Below are 17,733 nucleotides of genomic sequence, written 5' to 3'. Positions count from 1 at the left end.
TTGTAATAAATTAATAATAAAGGCAATTATTTAATCAAGGAAATGTTTGGTAGTAAAGTTAAATAGGATTCCTCAGAGCAATGAATTTACTTGGCTGTATTTTTGGTTTGTTTGTTTGTTTGTTTTTTGCAAACAGCATTCACCAGTTTGGGAACTGCTGATGTAGGAATTAGGGTAATTAGGATTTGGATTATTCCACATAGAATTTGCCACTTTATTGGAGGAATTGTCCTTAGTCTTTAGTCCTTCTATACTCGGAATCACCTATGAGAGTTGACAAACAAAAATACAAATGTCGGGTGTTGGTTTGAGCCTAACAGATTATAATATCTAAAAGGTATGATGTGGAAAAGCTTCCCAGTGATTCTAATGTACTCTAGAGATTGTGAACTACTGATTAAGAATATGCCTTCTGGACACTTGCTAACTGCATTCTTAATCCTATTTGAGTATGCTAATAAGCTTTTGAAAGCAGCTCATCAGCTTCTAATTGCAGGTAAGTTCACTTCTCTGTGCTTAACAAGCACATTGACATTCTATTTGCAAGCCCTTTTCTTGCATCAAAGGAAAAATAACTAATGGAGCATTTGTGTATTGAAGTCAATATAGGAAAGCTTAGCAAGGTGATTACTTATTTATTTTTTGTTAAAGTCCATGTAGCTTCTCCAAGAACAAATGAAATGGAAATAGAGGGGACAAGATCATTCTAGAGGTTGACTTGGAACCTGGTTTTTAATCTCCATGTACATATTCTACATGTTTTTCCCACCTCATTCCCCCAAAAAGCTGAACTATTCATCCTGCCTTCCTTCCACCCTGATCTTCTACCAAATGATGGAGAAAACCTGATGGGTTTATTTACTTATTAAAAGAAGGGGCTCTTCGGTGATTCAGTCAGTTAAGTGTTCGACTTCGGTCAGCTCAGGTCATGATCTCGCAGTTTGTGAGTTGGAGCTCCACATCTGGCTGTCTGCTGTCAGCACAGAGACTGACTTGGATCCTCTGTCCCCCTTTTTCTCTGCCCTTCACCCACTCATGCACTCCCTCTCTCTGAAATAAACAAACATTTAAAAAGAAGACTGTAGAACAAGGCAACAAATTATTTTAGAGTAAAGTATAACATGGTATACAAAAATATGTTCTACATGAATTTAAAATGCTTTATGAAATATTTCTCTTATTGCTTATGTAGATTTAAGATAAAACACACGCACAACACACACACACCACCTGCAAAAAATTTAGAAGGCGTTTGGTAGTTTATCCAGCAGCTGTCCAGGTAGGGAGACTTGTATTTAGGGGCATTTAGGGGAGCAAATTTTCCCACCCCAAGATATGCCTCTATGGAATATTGATTGTTTCAAACTGTTTTATTGTTTAAGAAACTGCAGACCCAGAAGAAGCTCTAAAAACTAAGTAGAGACATTTACTTGTATAAGGGAAATCTCCATTTGTAAGAATGTCTCCCTCAGTACCAGGAGAAAGGGAACGACTGAAGGCATGGGCTTAAATCTTAAGGCAGACTTCAATCTGTGTAACAACCTTACCTGTGTTTACTGAGCTTTTCTTGTAACCTTCCATAACTGACTTTCCACTCTCAATATTTCTTTTGTCTTTAGCTGGAGGGTGGTATTTAAGGTGATGGCTTTAGCCATTTCAGTGAGTTACTGAATTTTCCTGGGTCTTTCCCATGTCTACAAGAGGTATACGTGTTAAACTTTCAATTTTCTCCTACAAATCTGTCTCGTGTCAATTTGATTCTTAGACCAGCTATAAGAATCTTGAAAAGTAGAGAAAACTTTTTTCCTCCGCAACAAGTACATAAGCATCCCTGCCACCAAGGGAAGTAAAATATCCTGCCACGTAGTAAGGATGTTTCATGTGGCTTTGTGATGGATAAAATCTCTCTCCTGTTGCTCTTTTTTCCTCGGTTCTGACTATATGTTCATCATGCAGCTATCTGTTACTAATTAAGAATCCCTGGCATTTAGATTTTGAATTAGGGAATGTATTAGCTATTCAAAGTATCCCTTCTTGCCTTCCCATGGCCTACACTATCAGTCATTTCTTCTTCCTCCTCTTTTGTAGCCTCTTCTTCATTAGACCATTTCTATGAACATTTAAACAAGCTCTAGACTCTCCAGTCATTAAAAAGTTTCCAGGGACCTCTCACGTCTCTAGTTTCTGTCCATTCCTGTCCCTTTCCTTGGCAGCTAGACTCCTTGAAGGAGTTATCTTATACTTCTTGTCATGTGCAACTCACATCCCCTCCATTTGACTTTCCTCCTCATTTCTGTTCATGGAAACTGCTGTCAGGTCATCAGAGACCTCCATGGTCCTGAGTTCTGTGGATACTCCTCAGCCTTTCTCTTGACCTTTTAGCAGACTTCAACACACTCACCTTACTGGATTTATTAGTTTTCTATGACAGCTATAACAGATTACCACAAACAGGTAGCTTAAACCAACATAAATTTATTCTCTTGCAGTCCTGAAGGCCAGAAGTAAAAACTCAAGATGTCATCCAAACTGCACTCCCTCTGGAGGCTTTAGGAGAGAGGGAGTCTGTTCTTTGCCTCTTCAGCTTCTAGCGGCTACTGACATTCCTTGACTTGTGGCACATCACTCTAGTCTCTGCCTCCGTGGTCACATTGCCTCCTTCTCTTCTCTTCTTTTCCTTATAAGGACACTCATCATTGGATTTAGGGCCTACTGGTATCATCCAAGATGATCTACTTATCTCAGTGTTCTTAATTTAGTCACATCTGCAAAGACCCTTATTCCAAATAAAGTAACTTCCTGGGTTCTAGGGATTAGGATGTGGACATATTTTGGGGGAGGGGGCTACCATTCAACTCACTATACAGAGTTCTATCTTCCCTTGATTGGTGTGATGCCATACTTTTCTGCTTTCCTTCTAAACTCTATGGCTTCTTCTCAGTCTCTTTTTCTGTATTTTCCTCCTCCTCTACCCGACTTTTAAAAATGTTCACATGCATCAGGTTGGGTCTTGGATCCTCTTCTAATCTCACTTTGCCCTCTCTTTCTAGGTAATATCTTCTAGTCCCGTGACTTCTATTACAATTTATATAAACGACCACTCCATATTTCTTTATTTAGTCAGACCTTTCCTATTCTTGATGCATATAGACAACCTACTTAACATAGTCATTTGACTGTTTCAGAGGCATTACAAACTTAATGTGTTCAAAATAGAACTCCTCACCCCATTTACCCCCACTCCTCATCACCACCCAAGAAAAGTTTGCGCTTCCCACAGAATTACTTAGTTCAGTGAATAACATTACCATCCACCCAGTTGCTTGCGCCAAAGTTATCCTTGATATTAACTTCACTCTATTTCCCCACGTCCATCACCAAAACAACCTAAAATAGTTTCAGAATCTGCCTACTTTCTTCTTACTGCCATTATCTTAGTCTTAAGCAGCCACCGTTTTTCCATCTGGATTAGTGCATTAGCTTCCTCACTGGTCTCCTATTATCCACTCTCAGTCTCTCCAATCCATTTTCCATATGGCAGCCTGGCTGATTTCAAAATATAAATTGAATCCTATTGTGATGCTGCCGGGAACCCTTTTTGAAGGCTTTCATTGCTTTTAGGATAAAATTTTAAATCTTCCGTGTATCTTTTAATGTCCTGCATGATCTGACCCCATCTGCTACTTCATCTGTCTTCCTTGCCATTTTCCCACTGGTTCTCCTTTGACCCGCCAACTGTATGCATCCCTACTGTAGTTCCTGAGAGTTCCTTCCTGCCTCTGAATCTTTGCACATGTGTTTTCCTCTTTGGAAAGGAAGGAATTTTCTTTGGTCCAAGGTTCTTTTAGCTGGATTAAGAAATAAATTCATATGAGACAGATTAATAGGAGAAATCAAATGTAGTTTCATGTGTATGGGAATCCACACAGACATGAAATTCCAAAGACAGGTGACTTGAAGCTTACATGACATTCTGAGTTAAGGAATTAGGATGGAGTCTGAGGATGTGAAGGGGAGGAAGACCTTTAGCAGGAAGGAGGAATTATTTGGAAAACAAAGGTTACTTTGTTACACAGATAAATTTCTTAGGTAAAGAGGAATCTTTGTTAGGAACTCTCTTCCTGGTACAGGCTCTCCTTTCCAATGTAAATTTAGGCACTTGAGGGGGAGTTAAAGAGCTTTTCCTGAATCTGGTGGGTTTTAGGTGCTTTAATCTCAAAATAATATTTATGCCAAAGTGGCCTATCTTGGGGCTCTTACCTTTGGCCCATACCCTCTACTCCCTATTGCTAGCTAACTTATATTTTTCAGGTATCAAAGAAAGTGTTTCTTGCTCAGGGAAACTTTTCATAACCACCACCCACTCCTGGATTTGATTAGGTCCCCCTGTTGTTTTCTGATATTCCCCTTTACCTCACCTTTTGTAACATGGATCATAATTATTCTTAATTATTTGCTTGCCTCTCTCCTGTCATAATGTGAATATCACCAGGGTGAAAACCATATACCCTCTCAAAGCACCAGTAAAGTACAGTGTCTAAGGTAAATAGGCACTCAAAAACTAATGAGTGAGTGCATCTAATGACCTGAGTTGCTAAGACATAACTGAGAATGGACCAAAGCTGAATCTAGTGTCACATATTTGAAATAAAATAAGAATTTAAACTAATATCCACAACATTTAATTTAAAAATGGTATTAACCAGACTGAAGGAAGTTCACAAAACTCTAGGAAACAGAATAGTAGAGACTAGTTTTTATAACAACTGCTCAATAGAATTTTTCTAGATAATTCAGTCGAAAGTCCCAAGTATTTTTCACTGTCAAGCTATTATCATGGGCACAATGCAGGTTTATAGCCTCTGAAAAATCTCAAGTTCAAAAAATAGCTAGTATTTGGTATGAGCACATTGGATCTGAAAGTTGTGAGTGTTCAAAGTGTTGAACTGATGAAGCACGTGTTGTAGAAATGTCCTACGTACATTGAAAATCCTGAAGTTCTTTATGGCTGGGAACTAAGGTCCCTATTTCAAGCCAAATATTTTAGACATGAACCCTTGACCATGGCAAAGTGCTAAATTGAATGCTTAGCAGACCTTAGCACCCCTATTTTGACTGTGTGGTGCTATGTGCTTTCCCATCTTCAGCCCAAATGACAACTCTTATTTTCTATTTTCAGCATGTTTGTCATGTGTTTAAGAGGGAAACTGAGGTGGAGGGGGAATAAATGTCAAATAGTTCTCAGATTTCATAGTGCAGTATAGATCCAGGCCAGACATAAACTCTTTTTTCTGCTATTGAGGTCTAAATCTTGAAGAATTTCTCAAGCAGTGACCTACTTCAAACTGCACATTTGTCTGCTGATTAAATAAGAGGAATAATGTGGCAACTGATGATTTGTGTGGTGGAGCTAGTTGTCATTGTTTATCAAATACCTACATTATCTATCGCCACATGATAACTTACCACAAAGCTTAGCAGGTTAAAACAACAAACATTTATTATTTCACAGTTTCTGTGGGTCAAGAATCTGGGGGCAACTTAGTTAGGTGGGCCTCTAACTCAGAGTGTCTCATGAAGTTACAGTCAAGTAGTCAGCTAGGATGGCTGTCTCATCTGAAGGCTTAACTGGGGGAAGATGAACTAAGCTTACTCACATGGTGTTGACAGGATTCAATTCCTTTGTCACATAGGCCTCTCCATAACATAGCTGACAACATGGCAGCCATTCTGATTTGTGATCCTACTTTTATAGCCAGGCATTTCCCCCGATTCTGGAAGTTTTGGAGGTATTTTCTTTGTCCCCTCTACACTAGGATGTCACATGATGTGCCTTGATGTGGGTGAGGATCAAGTGAAATAATGGATATAAAAGGTCAAAATAGGATGGTTAGAAAAACACTGTGCACTTAGAGGGCAAGCATAGTGGATGGTGAGCTAGAGAGGAGCTGGGAACAGAAAGAGAATGTTCCATGAAACTCTGGAAGCAGGAAAATCAGGGAAGTTATGGGCAATGGTCCTGTCTTACCTGGTGTCTTCCCCAAGTTGGAAGGTATCCCCCAAATGCCTTACCTAGGAGTTACCAGTGTCCAGCAAAAGCTCCCTATTCCCCCCTCACTACTAAAGTCTAGGGGCACATTAGGCACTAAGGCACTAGGGCCCACAAACCAGTGTTCTTGAGCTAAGCTGGCAAATCAGCTTGCTTAACCTTTGAATCTGGTACTTTCTTTGGTCTTAAATATAGCACTATCTAGATTTTTTTTTTTAGAGTGAAGTTGGACAGATTATGCACCTGAAGTCAGAGTATAGATATGAAAGTACTTAATAAATTGTTAAACATTATACAAATTAAGTTGTTGCATTGCTTCTACTTAGAGAAACCTAAACTCTCCAATTGTGTGGAAAACACAGATAGAATGGTATAAAATGCAAATAAACACTCTATATAGCCCACTGAGAACCATTTTCCTAATATTAACAGTCCCATATCTCAATGTTTTCAACTTCTCTAAAGTATTTGCATTAAATTGGGTGACATTCCCCATGTTGGGATTATGGTATGTTTCCATTCCCTTTCTCATGAGGGAGAGCATCCTGCAGTTTGCTCTCTGTATTCCACCGTGCTCTTGAGTCAGACAGGTTATTCTATTGTTTCTCTGCCTTCTCTTTTTCCTTATGGTCATGTGCACTTAGGATTTATTTTTTTAGGGAAAGGCAGATTTTTAGAAAACTGAATACTGGTTCTGTCTGAGTGATTTCCGTACTGATGGGGAGAAATCGCTGTGCTGCTTATAACCCACTGCGAAATGAGCCTTTGAAAATATAATACTGTTTAACCTGCTACCGAGCAAGGGTCAGGTTCTTTAAGAGTCTCTGTGCTTAGGAATACCCTACTTACTTATGCAGTTGCCCAGGCATTTAGAGCAGACTTGCCTTTATCATTGTTATGCTGCAAATGGTGGTGGTCAAAATAAAGAATTGGTTTCCTTCCTTCATTATAGAATTATTATTATAGAGCAGTGTTTGGAATAATCGTTGATTTCTTTTGTCTTTATTTAAAATATGTAAAACCAATGTATTTCATACGAGGCACCCTATTTATTTAAAAAATTTTTTTAATGTTTATTTATTTTTGAGACAGAGACAGAGCATGAACGGGGGAGGGCCAGAGAGAGAGGGAGACACAGAATCTGAAGCAGGCTCCAGGCTCTGAGCTGCCAGCACAGAGCCTGATGCGGGGTTCGAACTCACGGACCGTGAGATCATGACCTGAGCCGAAGTCGGATGCTTAACCGACTGAGCCACCCGGGCGCCCCGAGGCACCCTATTTAAACCAACAGTGGGGCGCTTGGGTGGCTTAGTCGGCTAAGCGTCTGACTTCAGCTCAGTTCAAGATCTCATGGTTCGTGGGTTTAAGCCAGGCATCAGGCTCTGTGCAGACAGCTCAGAGCCTGGAGCCTGCTTCCAATCCCGTGTCTCCCTCGCTCTGGGCCCCTCCACCACTTGTGCTCTCTCTCTCTCTGTCTCTCAAATAAACAAACAAAAAAAAAATTTTTTTTAAACCAACAGTGAAATAAACGGGTTCTGTCATAAATGAAATTCTTTTTGAGATGTCAGTGAGTTGGTTTTTCATCTCTTCTTTACTCTTCACAATTCTACCTTGTCTTTTAAAAAGATTAGATTTTCTAATGTTCATAACAGGTTAGAAAGTTGCAAGAACTTTAAAGGGGAGTGAGCAATAATTTTTTAGTGCACCCAGACATAGAGAAAGACTTTTTACATGAATCTTGCCAAGATGGAAATGAATGAAGAAAGAAGTTGTTAAATAAAACTCAAAGATGCCCCAAGGAGGATGGAGGTGGGGATGGAGTGGAGATTGAGATTGTGAGCCTCCTCTTGCTTATTGCAAAGTGAAACTCTAATTAGAGGAAAATTATGCATATGAAACAATACCGTTAAGTAGTATTAACACTCGTTAGGTGCAGGAGCTTAGAGGAAAGAAGCAGGGAGTAAAGACTGCAGTGCTTTTGGAAGAATGGTTAAGATTTAAATAAAGAACAGGAAAAAGACACATTCCAGATGAGAGCAAACACATCAGTGTGGATTTGGAAGCCAAGTAAAAGCAACTAAAAAAGATACGTATGTACTTTAAAAAGCCATAGACAGGCAGACATACAAGATGTAGACAAAAATTAAGGCCAGCAAAAACTGCCACCAAAAAAATTAAGCAAGTAAAACTCATATAGTATTTTTAATTTATAAATTCTTTTATGAAAAATAAAAATCTTGACAAATGTAATACAAGTTCTTACAACAAATAAAAGGTATATATCCTGATAGAAAAATGGTCAAAATACTTTAGCAGAAAAATGACAAAACAAGAAATAAAAATGGCCAGTAAGTATATCTCAAAATATTCGACCTCAGCAAAAATCAAAGAAATGTAAACATAAACAATAAATGGCAAGTTTTCTCTTATGAGACTGACAGCGGTTTGAAAAATAATAATACCTGGGGCATTGGGGTGGCTCAGTAGGTTAAGCATCCAACTCTTGATTTCAGCTAGGGTTATGATCTCATGTTTCATGAGATTGAGTCTCACATCAGGCTCCACGCTAACAGCTCAAAGCCTGCTTAGGATTCTCTGTCACCTCTCTCCTGCCCCCCACCCATGCTCTGTCTCTCACAAAATAAGTAAATAAACATTTAAAAAATAATAACAATACACACGAATGCAGAGGAATAGGTACTTACTACTGGTGGGAATTTAAATTCTTATGGCAGTGTGGCAATGAGTTGAGGGCCTTAGAAAAAACGTAGTTTCCATTGGTGCCTGGGGGGCTCAGTCTGTTAAGCATCCAACTTCAGTTTAGGTCATGATCTCGCAGTTCAGTGGTTTGAGCCCCACATTGGGCTCTGTGCTGATAGCTCAGAGCCTGGAGCCTGCTTCAGATTCTGTGTCTCCCTGTCTCTCTGCCCCTCCCCTGCTCATGCTCTATCTCTCTCTCTCAAAAATAAATAAGCATTTTTTAAAAACCACATAGTTTCCAATATAGCAGTTCAGTTTCTAGGAGTTATCCTAAGGAAGTCATTGAAAAAGATGAACACAAGATGTTCATCTAACCTTTATAACATGGAAACATTGTAAATATCCCAAAAGACAGTATGGTGATATTAACACAAAAATGAGAAAATGCAAATGATAGAGCATCATGCTGTTACTCTAAGAATGGATGCTTGGGGAAAGTGTGTGCGTATATGTGCCTGCATACACTTAGGGGACATCAGAGAGGTTATATGCACTACATCGTTAATAGTCTTTAACTCTGGATAATTGGACAACTGGTAACCTTAATTATCTCTTTTTTGTTTATCAAGACAGCGAATATGTGTTACCTTTTGAAATATGATTTATAGGGGCGCCTGGGTGGCTCAGTTGGTTGGGCGTCCAACTTCGGCTCAGGTCATGATCTCACGGTCCATGAGTTCGAGCCCCGCGTCGGGCTCTGTGCTGACAGCTCAGAGCCTGGAGCCTGGTTCAAATTCTGTGTCTCCCTCTCTGACCTTCCCCCGTTCATGCTCTGTCTCTCTCTGTCTCAAAAATGAATAAACGTTAAAAAAAAATTTTTTTTTAAAGAAATATGATTTATAGAAAAACAGCTTGAGAATCAGAATAAGGGGCAGTTGCTTACAATGTTCATTAAGAATGCATTTTTTTGAGGCACCTGGGTGGTTCAGTTGATAGAGCATGCAACTCTTGATCATGAGTTCAAGCCCCATGTTGGGCATGTGGTCTGCTTAAAATAAAATAAAATAATCAAAAAAATGCATTTTCTCTACCTACTTAAACATTAACGAACCTTAATTAGGTTCTAGAACCTGCAAAAAAGTTGGCTTGGAAAGATTCCCCCTCCCTCACTTGCCTAGAAAGGCTAACTAAGCCTAGACATTTTTTCTTTGAACTCTTTTTTTAAAATGTTCATTTATTTATTTTGAGAGAGAGAGAGGGAGAGAGAGAGAGAGAAGAGGGGGCAGAGGGGGAGAAAGAGAATCCCAAGCAGGCTCCACACTCAGCGCAGAGCCTGACGTGGGGCTCAGTCTCATGACTGTGAGATCATGACCTGAGCCAAAATCAAGAGTTGGACGCTTAACTGACTGAGCCACCCAGTTGCACCTCTTTTAACTCTTTAAGAATTCTACATCTGTATAGTTGATAATTGCAGAATATGGTTAATTTTATAACAGTTACAGGCTAATGGTTTCTGTTCATCTATAGTTAGTAACTTTGACTTAGAACTTCAGAAGCTTCTGGAAGAATCTGGATGTTGTAGATTATCATTTCCTTGATCCTTGTATCATTTTGTCCTTCTTTTTTGCTCCTGTTTAGATTCTATCATAATGAATGGATCCAGTGTAGCCAATACATCACCTAATGTAAAATCCAAAGAGGACCAAGGATTAAATGGGCACGATGAGAAGGAAAACCCATTTGCAGAGTACATGTGGATGGAGAATGAAGAAGATTTCAACAGACAGGTAAAGAAAGAAGTGGAACGGCTTTAATATCTTGCCATCCATCTGTAACGAAAGAAATGGATTTGTCGGCTTTAGAATAATTTAAAAATGCATGGAGGCCTGGTCTGGGTTGACCAAGGAGCCTCTTCAGCTGGTAAGACACCAGAGTAACAGTACTTTGGAGGAAGATCCTGATTCTTTTCTCTCACTTTGATTACAAGAGGCTCTCGTGCCATGGTGATCTGGTATAGACTTCTGCGAAACAACAGCTGTGTGCAGACAGGCCAGCCTGGCATGCCCCCCTGTCCCCATGGGAATTCAGGGACTGGCAGAATGTGTGTCTGAGATGGAGAAGTGTGCTAGGTAGGAAAAGGCTAGACTGTTTGAACAAAGGTTCAGCAGTAACCTGTTGTCTTGTATCTCTGTGATGTTGATAGCCCAAGGTAGGCATTCCAGGTAGACAGTGATTCTGTGACCACATGGTTCTTCCGTGGTGTTTCTCTGCCATAGCAGGGCATTTATCAGCTGAGTAACTGAAGGATAACCGAAAGTCTAGCCACTGGGAAATGGGGAGCGCTAAAGGCCGAGGAAGAGATCTCCTTTTAACCAAGTGATGCCAAAGTGTTCACACCCCTTCTGGGGGCTGTTACATGATGAATAGTAATGTGGCCATCGCCAGCATGGGAGACGGGACGTGATTTTAACTGAAAAGCCTGGTGCTCTGGAAAGAAGGAAACAAGTTTATCTGGGCAACCAACAGTTTCCACCCCAGTCAGCTCACTGTGTCATGATTTGTGTGAACAGCACATAGACCATGCTACCCGTCACATCCCTGTGCCCAGGTAACTGTTTTTGTGGCTGCGCCAGTGAGTAAGGGTAGATTTAATAGGGAGGAGCACACTGTGATGCTCCTGTGTAGAGGCAGGGCAGATCTTGAGCAGTCATGTTAAATCTTATGGCTTGGAAATATGTTGTGCTTGTTGTTACTTTAAGTACTTCAGACTATCTAATTTACTTGAGATCAAAGTGTGGCTAATTGTCATGCCACTATTTTTACATCTTGTGCTCCTGGTGACTTTTGAATTCATGAATAACTGTATGAGCTAGTCTGGGTGATTGTTTTTGCTTGACTTTCCCTCTGGTGGTGGTGCTAGTGAACTGTGAATCTGTCACCACGTAGGGTAGCCCACAGGAAAGGGATAGCCAAATGTGAAGCCCAGGACCTGTTAAAATCACACTTAATCTGCAGAGTGAACCATACTCTTTACTATGAGTTAACAATGCCTGCAAAGAAGGTGTAAAATATCCTAGATGTATATTGCTTTAGATTAAGGCAATCTTTAAGAAATACAGAGTTGTTTAAATATTCATATTTTTCCTTGCTTTGGAAGGCTACCTACATCGATGACATCATTTTCTATTGGTTTGCCAAAAAGTGTTCTTTATATCTTTCTAAGGTTCTGAAAGTATTTTTCTCCTTTAGGGGCCTCATTACCAGAAAAGTGGGCCAGAAGCTGGGAGTTGGTTTTGATTTAATCTCCACTATCCAGGTAGTGGTCTAGTTCTGTAATTCCTGTACCTTTTTCGTACTTATAAAATGGGAAATTTAAGAAGAATTGCTTCTTAACAAGGTTGAGAAAAGAATCTCACACTTTAAACTGATTTTCTGTAAGCGCCGTCTGAATGAAAAGTATTTTTGTCACATATTTGAGATGTTAGAAGAGGTACGAAGACCTTGACTTTCTGCTATTCTGAATAACTGTTTCCTTAGTCTTCTTGTTGAGGGAATGTGGTTGAAAAAAACCAAAAATTATATTTTCTCTGGCCAGTCATTCGAAGCATCTTAATTCTTAGTAGACCTCATACAAGATCATTCTTAATAGCAGAATAAGGACCTCTGAAAGCAAGAGGCAGAAAACTGGAAGGGGCAAGTCCCACCAGGACGGGGAGTCTGAGCTCATCCCCTTTGCCTGCTAGGTGGAGGAGGAGCTGCAGGAGCAAGACTTCTTAGACCGCTGCTTCCAGGAGATGCTGGATGAAGAAGACCAAGACTGGTTTATCCCCTCACGAGACCTGCCTCCGGCTATGGGACAGTTGCAGCAGCAGTTAAATGGACTGTCAGTCAGCGATGGTCATGATTCCGAAGACATTTTGGTAAGAGCCATATGCAGACGCACACGAGACATAGTGAAAAGAATATGGGATTTGGAGTCACAGACTTCCCTTGGGGCCCTATACCCTTGGGCCCATCTCTGGAGCCTCTGAGCCCCCGTTTCTTCACTCATCCCACGGACACGCATAAGAGGGTGCGACGAAGATGCGTTGTGCTGCATAAAGTGCCGTGAAAACACGATTGTCGCAGCAGCGCCAGCTTTTATTTTCCCCAGTGGGCTTTTCAAAGTAAAATTGGGATTAAGGGTAAGAATTGGAACACAGAGGAGGTTTGGTTTCAAATTAGCATTTGCTTTTGTTGTTCTTTCCTTTTACTGTTCCTCAAATCTGTATTTATAGTTTCGAACGATGCGGTTATAAAAATTGCCTGTTCGTTTCGGAAGGAACATGACTCCTAAGGGGCCATTTCCCACTTAAAATTAGAAGACTGGATAAACCAATTTCCTGCCTTTCACGTTTACTTAAAGTCGGAATTCTGTGAGTGGCTTAGTTCTCCCAGAACTCATGTTCCAAATGACTGTGCCCCGCGGTTTGCCCAGGTCCCAGGTTTTGGACTTTCACAAGAGAGTGGATCACCAAAGAGAAAACAGTGAGGGGGAAAATAAAGGGATTGTGGTAACCAAACTGGTTTGGCGGAATACTCTGATTTTCATCGAGTTAAGGTACTCAGTGAATTGAGAAATTATTTTTGGAGTCAGACTTCCAAGCCTCTAATGAAAGCGTCATGAAGGGAACAGGAGTGTAAAGCAGGAAGGAGAAAATGAGGTTGGTCAAGGCTTTATATGTCAGGAGCCATTGAGAGCAGCCCAACAATAACAGCCTGGTAATAATGGAAGCATGCAGAAAATAACCTTGAAAGTGGGATTTATTATCTCTTGGTTCTTCTTTCAGAGCAAAAGTAACCTGAACCCGGATGCCAAGGAATTTATTCCGGGAGTGAAGTACTGAACTGACAGAAAGCTTTGAGGAGAACTTGTATGTCCCCACATCTGGGGACAGTGCTGCACAAAGAGGCAGAGCTGAAGAGGGGGGTGGGGTGGGCGAGGGGTGCACAGTGGGGAAGGGGGACAGTGGTTTAACTTGACACTGTGAGTGGAGTAACTAATGTGCTCAGTCTTACTCTACAAGCCTCCGAGTCTTTCTCTTTTGTTCTACAGACTTTGGTTTTGGGCAGTTTCCTATTATTATTATTATTACTAGCTTTTTGAGTTAAGGAAATTGCAATCTTTTTTTCCCTTTATCAGGAATGTTCTGCTGTGTGTGTTTAAACAAAATAAGCTGACCAAGAAAGTCTGGGTGTTTAAGAATGCCCTTCTCACCCTGCTGTACACTTACCAAGGGCAGTGAACACCTGGAGAACTACTTATCGAGTCCGTTAAGCTGGATGAGAAGAGGGACGAGTGGAAGAAGCAGGTGTTGCAAATCAGAGTACTCGGCCCAGCTCCCTTGACTCCCAGGGCTTTCCTGCAATGAACCGGATTACCATGGCCTGCCAAGCCCATGTCTCCTTGCCTGAAACCCCATTCAAGAAAACACAGATTTAAAGTACTGGGTTATGGTAACTCTTGTGATGGCTCATGGAGGTTGTAAACCAGCAGGGGAGGGCTGCGACAGTGACTGTCCCTTGGGTCGCTTGGGTCACTCAATCACTGCTGACCTGTTCTTAAGCCTCTGCTTAGAGCCATCACCGAACTCATTATTCATTATTTACAAGGTAAAAGAGCTCTAGGATGGGTTTGTCACTTCGACTCTCATGGCATCTAGTCCCCTATCTCCTTTCCGCCCCAACCCTACTCTGTTTTTAAGGAAAGATACTGTTACCAAAGGTGAAGCAGAGGCATGCTGTGCAGGCCATCAGCTTCCGCCTGGAGAAGTCAACCTTGAATCCTGTTAGTTGTGTCTTAAGAGTATTTTGACAATTTTTTGCCAGCCCTGTGAAGACTTGGTCCTCCTGATATCTTCCCTTATTAGTAAATTATTCCCAATAATTTTGCCCAAGTAAACATATTTTTCTGGACACCAGCAAGAAGCTCCATTCACAATTTGGATGCTTCTCCTCACCTTACAGAATTATACAAAAAAACTCAAAAAAAGCCTGGGAGAATGAGTCTTGGTTGACCCATGTGACCATGTGACCCACTGGTACAGTTTCAGCAATTATAAAGTTTTGCTGTTCCCCGACCCCCAGCTTTGCAAGTTTTCTAGGTTGGGCTCTTCGGGTATGTTCCTTTTGTCTTTCCCGACTATAAGTCACAGGGGTTTTGGCTGATACTCATAAGGAATTAAAATGGGCACCAGAAGCTGCCTTTGTGTGATAAAGATGTAGATGGCAGAGTTAGGTCTAAAAGAGAACATGTCTTAGTCCTGGCCCTTCTCCCAGGACAAGGATTTGCAGAGGCCCGAGGGGGACAGTGGCTTCTGTGTGACTGCTACTGTGTTATGCGACAGGCCTATTAGGAAAAGGCCATGTAACGAAATAAAGTCTGTTAAATTCAGTATGTGGATACGGGACAGAGGTTGGAAGGAAAGGACCAGCGTCTAGAAAGCTTAGGAATCTCTCCCTTTTCTTATGTGCTTCCTTGTTGACTTTTTGAACAGCTGCAGGCTAATGTCAGTTTTAAAATATGAACCCACATCTTTCCCTCATTTGAGTCTATAGGATGGCATTGTTTGAAGGATGGCCCTTTTTGTTACGTCAGCGACATAGGAGAGTAGCTTAAGGAGCTTGTATTGCCAGACTTGCATGTTAATTCCTGAAGCCTCTACCCTGAGAGAATGGAACACTTAACCCATTTTCAGGGAGGCCTCTGAATAAAGAAACTTCTTTATTCCAGCTTCAGCTTTCAGCTGGGGTTGTTGCCTGTAATAGGGAAAGGGCCTTGGAAGTGCAGGAATAGAGGTGTGTCTGTGTTGGGACCCCTTTTCCTCCTTCAGTCTCCATTACCTTATCCAAGCTCAGAGTCCTGAAGGCTGTTGGAAATATGTTGAGACTGCAGAAAGAGCCATTTTCTAGAGTGTGGGTGTCTCCATCACAAAGATATAATGGATTCTCGTGTGCCTCCCAATCTGGAAAGTCCTATAAGGATCCAGATGGAGCCATTTCTTCATTCTGAAGAAGGCTTGTTCTCCTGACCAGGATAGGCTAAGATACTATGTGCGGTCCAAGTCCTGTCTGCTGTGGAGTTCCATTTTGGATGCCAGTCTTTAGCACAGTTTCACGAGGCAGATTTGGTCAGGACTAAGAGAGCTCCCTGCCACATGAGCAGTGAAACCTGAGGGCTGGACTTTCCAGTCCTATCCAGACACAAGAGTGTGCTGACTCCAGGATCAGGAAGCAGCCAGCAATGTGACTGGCCCCTTTCTTAACGAGTAGGCTTGCACTGCAGTTTCTTTCCGTAGCCTGGCTCTTTTCTCCATTGTTCAGATCTTGTGAGGCAGGAGCACAGTTGTCACCCAGATCATAGGCTCAGCTAGAGAGTTTGCCAGCTCCTTAGCAGAAAAATTCATGTGGGTCTCGTTGGACCTTCACTGGGAAAAGGCTGGGGGCCTCTGTCTCCAACTTTTGCCCTTTGTAGCAAACATTCTGACTGCGTACCAGCCGGGGCATCTTTACCCTTTAAGGGCAAGGCTGGTATTTCTAAGTGATTATTTTCATGTCGAATTTAAGCCACTACTGTGTTTAAACTTTTCCTATTGGCAACTGAAGTTTGAGGATTTGCATAGAAATACAATAGGTATTTTCAACATGTGCCAATTCTGGCAGATCCCAGTGTTAGTTTATTAGTGACTGATTTCTGAGTCTTGTGATTATTGGACTCTCAAACTCCAAGATGAAAATGATTTTATCTCTTGCTCTTCAAGAGAAAAAAAACAAATCGAGGAAGTGCCTTTTCAGTTTCTCCACGTCTTTGAACTGCAGCGGAAAATCTGACGGACACAGCCTAGGCCTAAGCACCTGCAGCTGTGGGTCCTTGGGCATTCCTGACACAACAGCTGACTCTGGGGGTCACGTATGGTCAAACCAAAACGGATTGTAAGGAAAAGGCTGGACGTTTGCAGCACCTTTGGTTCTCAAAGTCAAAACAGCTGGGGTCTCTTTAAGAGGCTAACTATGGCCTAAAAAATGTTTTCAGTGAAATACTAAGCAGCATTTTTTAAATTGTGTACTGTCCTAGTGTGAGTTTTGTCTTGATTTTGGAGAGGCCGAGAAGTAAGGTCACTAAAATAATCTGGCAATTATAGATGTCAGAGAGGAGAGCTGTGTGAAGGAGGAGCTGAAGGAAACAGTTTGACTGTGTTAGTGCCGCTACGGACCCCACGTAGACACATCAGGCACCCAGGAATGGACGCTGCTGTGATTGGAGGGGACAAGTGTTCTTCGATAAGGGTCCCAGCATCACAGGTTAATAATGTTTGTTGGTTTAGGTGACGTGTAGCAGACTTCTGACAAATCTGACCAAGATTTGGGGGTGTCCACCTATTGGGGAAGACTGTATATCTATCCCCAGCCACTCCCTGGGGATAATGCGTGCGTTTGGGAAATGAGTGGAGAGAACAGGAGGATTGACCCAGATCTGCTGTACGCTATGCTATTTACTGTAAAATGGTACGTTTTCACTCTGTAACTCAACACTTAAGGGATAATCCTGCCCTGTTGATTGTGAGCCTTCAGAAATGTTGAATGCTTGATGTGTGGTTTGGGAAGCAGGGATTTTTTTGACAACAACTTTATTGAGGCATATTTTACATATAAAATTCACCCATTTCAAGTTATTTTAGTAAGTTTCCTGAGTGGTAGGAAACCACCATAACCATACTCACCTTTACAACATTTTCATCCTCCTCCCACCCCCAGATCCTTCGTGCTCTTTTACATGATAATCTCTTGTATTTCTGTCTCTATAAATTTGCCTTTTCTGGGCATCATATAAATGGGATCCTACAAACTGTGGTCTCTTATTATCTGGCTTTTCTCACTTAGCATATTTTTGAGTTTCATCCATGAAGTATAACTTGCGTTGGTAGTTTCTTCCTTTATAGTGCTCG

The 17,733-nt window shown here is 41.3% G+C and overlaps 1 protein-coding gene across 5 annotated transcripts in view; it reads left to right on the top strand.

Annotated features, from left to right (window-relative positions):
- PAIP2B (poly(A) binding protein interacting protein 2B) overlaps positions 1 to 16,883 on the top strand; it is a 32,345-nt gene extending 15,462 nt beyond the window's left edge. For 4 of the 5 annotated variants that reach the window (XM_049651662.1, XM_049651658.1, XM_049651661.1 and 1 more), the window contains exons 2-4: positions 10,388 to 10,536; positions 12,493 to 12,669; positions 13,579 to 16,883. In XM_049651662.1, coding sequence (XP_049507619.1) covers positions 10,399 to 10,536; positions 12,493 to 12,669; positions 13,579 to 13,635 — 372 coding nt within the window. In that variant the 5' untranslated portion in view covers positions 10,388 to 10,398 and the 3' untranslated portion in view covers positions 13,636 to 16,883. Of the gene's footprint in view, positions 1 to 10,387; positions 10,537 to 11,998; positions 12,066 to 12,492; positions 12,670 to 13,578 lie in introns of those variants that run through there. The other variant, XM_049651657.1, reaches the window with a different exon arrangement.
- Positions 16,884 to 17,733: the final 850 nt, after the last annotated feature.

Source organism: Panthera uncia, assembly GCF_023721935.1.
Source record: "Panthera uncia isolate 11264 chromosome A3 unlocalized genomic scaffold, Puncia_PCG_1.0 HiC_scaffold_11, whole genome shotgun sequence".
In the NCBI taxonomy this organism is placed as follows: domain Eukaryota; kingdom Metazoa; phylum Chordata; class Mammalia; order Carnivora; family Felidae; genus Panthera; species Panthera uncia.
The sequence above is the reverse complement of the archived record's forward strand: the minus strand, read 5'-3'. Positions and strand labels throughout refer to the sequence as shown.